Here is a 4,775-nt window from a genome sequence, read left to right as displayed (position 1 = left end):
GTGTTGTGTGTGTGTGGTGGGGTTGTGTGGTGGTTCTGGGCGTTTGTTTATTATGGCATATACACTGATATACAGTATGTTGAGCTACACAGTGCAATGAATGGTTTACTTGCGGTTTGCACATCTCAACAATAGGACAGTAATTAATGAATAAAGGGTATAAAACAACAAAGCTCAGTGTGTGTACAATAACAAACAGGAACAACTGATTACAGAGAGTTCCATCATTGAATAATTGTTTAGTCCAGGCAAGTAAACTCGCCATTAAAACCCAAGACGTGGGAAACTGGCCCATGTAAAAACCAGGACTGGGAAACTGGCCCATATAAAAACCATAGACGCTGCGTGTTAAAACCTGGACGGCCATGTAAAAACCAAGAACCTGGAGACCTGGCCCATGTAAAAACTAGACCTGGAATGGCCATAAACAAGGAACCTGAGCCTACAAACAGGGGAAACTGCCCCAATAAAAACCAGACCTGGGAACTGGCCCAATTAAAAAACGCAACCTGGGAAAACTGCCCATATAAAAACAGACCGGAAACTGGCCCAGATAAAAACCAGACTGGAAACTGGCCATATAAAACCAGACCTGTAAACTGGCCCATGTAAAAACTAGACCTGGGAAACTGCCCAATACCAAAACCAGACCTGGGAAACTGGCCCATGTCAAAACCAGACCATGGAAACTGGCCCATGTAAAAACAGACCTGGGAAAACTGTGCCCATGTAAAACTAGACATGGGAACTGGCCCATACCAAAACCAGACTGGGAAACTGGCCCATACCAAACCAGACCTGGGAATCTGCCCATGTTAAAAACTAGACCTGGAAACTGGCCATGTAAAAATAGACCTGGGAAACTGGCCCATATCATAACCAGACCTGGAAAACGGCCCATGTAAAAACAACTGGAAATGCCCATGTAAAAACCAGACCTTGGAAACGCCCATGTAAAACCAGACCTTGAAAACTGGCCCATGTAAAAACCCAGACTTGGAAACTGGCCCATGCAAAAACTAGACCTGGAAACTGCCCATGTGTAAAAACCACTACCTGGGAAAACTGGCCCATGTAAAAAAACCAGACCTGGAAACTGCCCATGTAAAAAACCAAGACCTGGGAAACTGCCCATGTAAAAAACAGACCTGGAAAACTGGCCCCATGTAAAAACCCAGTACCTGGAAACTGCGCCATGTTAAAAACCAGACCTGGGAAACGCCCATGTAAAAAACTAGACCTGGGAAACTGGCCCATATATAAACCAACCTGGGAAATGCCCATGTAAAACCAGACCTGAATGTCCCAGTAAAAACCAGACCTAGAACTGGCCCATGTTAAAAACCAACCTGGAAACTGCCCCTTAAAAAACCAGACCTGGAAACTGCCCATGTAAAACTATATACCTGGGAAAACTGGCCCATGTACCAATGTAAAAACCAGACCTTGGAAACTGGCCCATGTAAAAACTAGACCTGGGAACTGGCCCATTGTAAAAACCAGACCTGCGGAAACTGGCCCATAAAAACCAGACCGGGAAACTGCCCATTAAAAACCAGACGTGGGAAACTGGCCCATGTAAACAACCAGACTGGGAAACTGGCCCACTGTAAAAACCAACCTGAAACTGTGCCCCATGTACAAAACCAGACCTGGGAAACTGTTCCCATACCAAAACCAACTGGAAAACTTGTCCCATACCAAAAACCAGACCTGGAAAACTGGCCCATACCAAAACCAGACCTGGAAACGCCCATACCAAACCAGACCTGGGAAACTGTCCCATACCAAAACCAGACCTGGGAAACGTGTCCATACAAAACTCAACCTGGAAACTGTCCCATACCAAAAACAGACCAGGGAAACTGTCCCATACAAAACCAGACCTGGGGAAACTGGACCTGGCCATACCAAAACTAGACCTCGGGAAAACTGCCCATGAAAAACTCTAACCTGGGAAAACTGTCCCCACTTACCAAAAACACACTCTGGCGACTGTCACCCCGTTAACGTCTCACTCTTTTTTTCCTTCTTCATATTTCTGATTCTTTTTGGTGAACTGCAATCAAAGAACAATGTGATTTATCCTCCTGTCATTTCAAGTTGACACATTAGGCTAATGTAAAGACATCCTAACGGCCATGTTGCCTGTGTTTCAGGTGTAGAGCCATGTGACGTGGCCAGGACCCCAGAAGGAGCACTGTGTTCAGAGGACCGTTGGAAAAGCTCTGCCAGTGGGCCATGTTCACTGGCCACTAACACTGGACCATGTTCACTGGCCACTAACACTGGACCATGTTCACTGGCCACTAACACTGGACCATGTTCACTGGCCACTAACACTGGACCATGTTCACAACCCACCTATAACACTGGATCATGTTCACAACCCACCTATAACACTGGACCATGTTCACAACCCACCAACCGCTGTGACATTGGAACACAGACCACCACCTCAGCAGCCTCCGGCTCACCACAACACCTGGAGGAATGTATCAGTCTGTCTCCGTCTCAGACCCCGAGCTGCAGAGCCACAGCTAGCCTCTCTCAGAGACCGAGAGAGGACCCGAAGAGAGGACCATCATCATCCTCACACTTTAAGAAGCACAAGAGGAAAGAGGGGAAAGGCAAGAAGAAGAGCCTCACCAAACCTCCGTTTGTTGGGACGAGGAATCGCACCGTGTTGGAGGGTGGTGGAAACACAGAGCAGGCTGGGAACCAGAGCATTCTGAAGAACACTGTTAATCAAGAGGAGGCGGGATGGGACGGGCGGCCGGTGGGGAGCAGTGACGACGCAGGGAGTGACTCTGAAAGGAGGGATGGAGAGCGGAAGGGAGGCAATAAGCTGGAGGAAGAGGAGGAGCCACCAGCCACACCCCTGCTGGAGGAGGAGGAGTCTAACTCCTGGACGTGCCCTTTGACCTTAGACGAGCTSTCTTCGTCTCCTAGCAACACGGATCGAGCCTCCACACTATTGTCCGTGCCGTCCTACGAGAGCACGTCCACTCCGTCCTACAAGACCCCATCCTCAGGTTCAGGGTCAGCCTGGTCCCAGGGCCTCAGGACTAAGRGCCAGTCAGGGATGATCCTCAAGCTGAGGAAGGTGTTGTTTCCTGAGGGACGTAAAGGACAACAGACGCGATACCAGGCTGTCTCTGTCTCAGACCCTGAACTGCGCCGACACAGTCAGCCTCCTCTCTCAGAGACAGAGGATGGGGAGGACAGGAGAAAGAGGGACAGGAAGGGGGACAGAGGAGAGGCCAGGGAAAGAACCAGGGATGGATGTCTTTCCAGGAGGATGTCCTCCAAGCTCCCCCAGCGAGGGCTGCATTTCGGGGGCTTCTCTTCTACCCTGCGCCACCTCACCACCTTCTCCACCTTCAGCCGACTGCCCTCCTCTCTGTCCTCCTCCCTGCGCCGCTCCGTCATGAAGATCAAGTACTGCCCCTTCTTGTCTGCCTGCCACAGCTCTGACCACCGCCGACGCCGCTGGGTCCTTCGCTCTGCCGTGCAGCGCGCCCGCTCCGTCATGAAGATCTACTACCCAGACCTGGTGGGGAGACGGATACAACACCTCTACGAGGAGGGGGACGGGACGGAGGTGTGGTACAGGGGTCTGGTGGTGCAGGTACATGAGCCACACCCTAACCCYCTGAAGACTGTGTTCCAGGTGAAATATGACTCAGAACCAGAGTGGCAGTATTACCTGGAGCTGCTCATAGACTATAAGAAGGGTTGGCTCAAAATAGAGGACTGACACAGGGCCGAGACAGGACTGACGGCTAACTGGGCGTGTTGTCTTGTTTGGTTTTTGAAGAATGGCTGGCTTGAAGAAGAGGAGTGAATCCTGGGAAACATTATTTCTCCTGTGTTTTGGTTTTCACTGGTTTGTGTGTTTTGACTGTGTTTTGGTTTTCACTGGTTTGTGTGTTTTGACTGTGTTTTGGTTTTCACTGGTTTGTGTGTTTTGACTGTGTTTTTCAACGGTTTGATATGTGTATCGGTGCTTTTCTCTGGGCCACTTTGTTTCGCATCGCCTGGTTCCCCGGGTGGGTGGAGATTTCACTTTAGGACCAATGGAATGGTCTACAATATGCAACTCCCAACCCTGTGCACCGGACCATGCAAAACAAACTCGTCCAATGATCCTCAAGTTGGTCTTTGCTAGTTTGTTGTTAAACTGAAAGGAGATTAGGCATGGTGGGGGGAAAGGCAGGGTGGGGGGAATAGGCATGGTGGGGGGGAATAGGCAGGGGATGGGTGGTGGGGGAATAGGCATGGTGGGGGGGGGAATAGGCATGGTGGGGGGGAATAGGGCATGGTGGTGGGGAATAGGCATGGTGGGGGGAATAGGCAGTGGTGGGGGGGGAATAGCATGGTGGGTGGGGGGGGGATTAGGCATGGTGGTGGGGGGATTAGGCATGGTGGGGGGGATAGGCATGGTGTGGGGGAATAGGCATGGTGGGGGGAATAGGCATGGTGGGGGGTAGGCATGGTGGGGAATAGGCTGGTGGGGGGGGGGAATAGGCATGGTGGGGGGGGAATAGGATGGTGGGGGGGGAATAGGCATGGTGGGGGGGAAGGCATGGTGGGGGGGATAGGAGTGATAGGCATGGTGGGGGGGATAGGCATGGTGGTGGGGGAATAGGCATGGGTGGGGGGAATAGGCATGGGTGGTGGGGGAATAGGCATGGTGGGGGGGAATAAGGGCATGGTGGGGGGGGAATAGGCATGTGGGGGGGAATAGGCATGGTGGGGGAGGCGGGGGATAG

The 4,775-nt window shown here is 51.4% G+C and overlaps 1 protein-coding gene across 1 annotated transcript in view; it reads left to right on the top strand.

Moving 5' to 3' along the window:
* The window catches only part of cunh15orf39 (chromosome unknown C15orf39 homolog), a 14,741-nt gene extending 10,561 nt beyond the window's left edge, over window positions 1–4,180 (top strand). Inside the window, exon 3 of the mRNA XM_024138973.2 lies at window positions 2,160–4,180. Within this exon, the coding sequence (XP_023994741.1) occupies window positions 2,160–3,760 (1,601 nt within the window). The 3' untranslated portion in view covers window positions 3,761–4,180. The remainder of the gene's footprint in view (window positions 1–2,159) is intronic.
* Window positions 4,181–4,775: the final 595 nt, after the last annotated feature.

This window comes from Salvelinus sp. IW2-2015, unplaced genomic scaffold (genome assembly GCF_002910315.2).
Source record: "Salvelinus sp. IW2-2015 unplaced genomic scaffold, ASM291031v2 Un_scaffold1632, whole genome shotgun sequence".
NCBI lineage: Eukaryota > Metazoa > Chordata > Actinopteri > Salmoniformes > Salmonidae > Salvelinus > Salvelinus sp. IW2-2015.
Note: the sequence above shows the minus strand (reverse complement) of the source record. Positions and strands in the feature narration are given on the sequence as shown.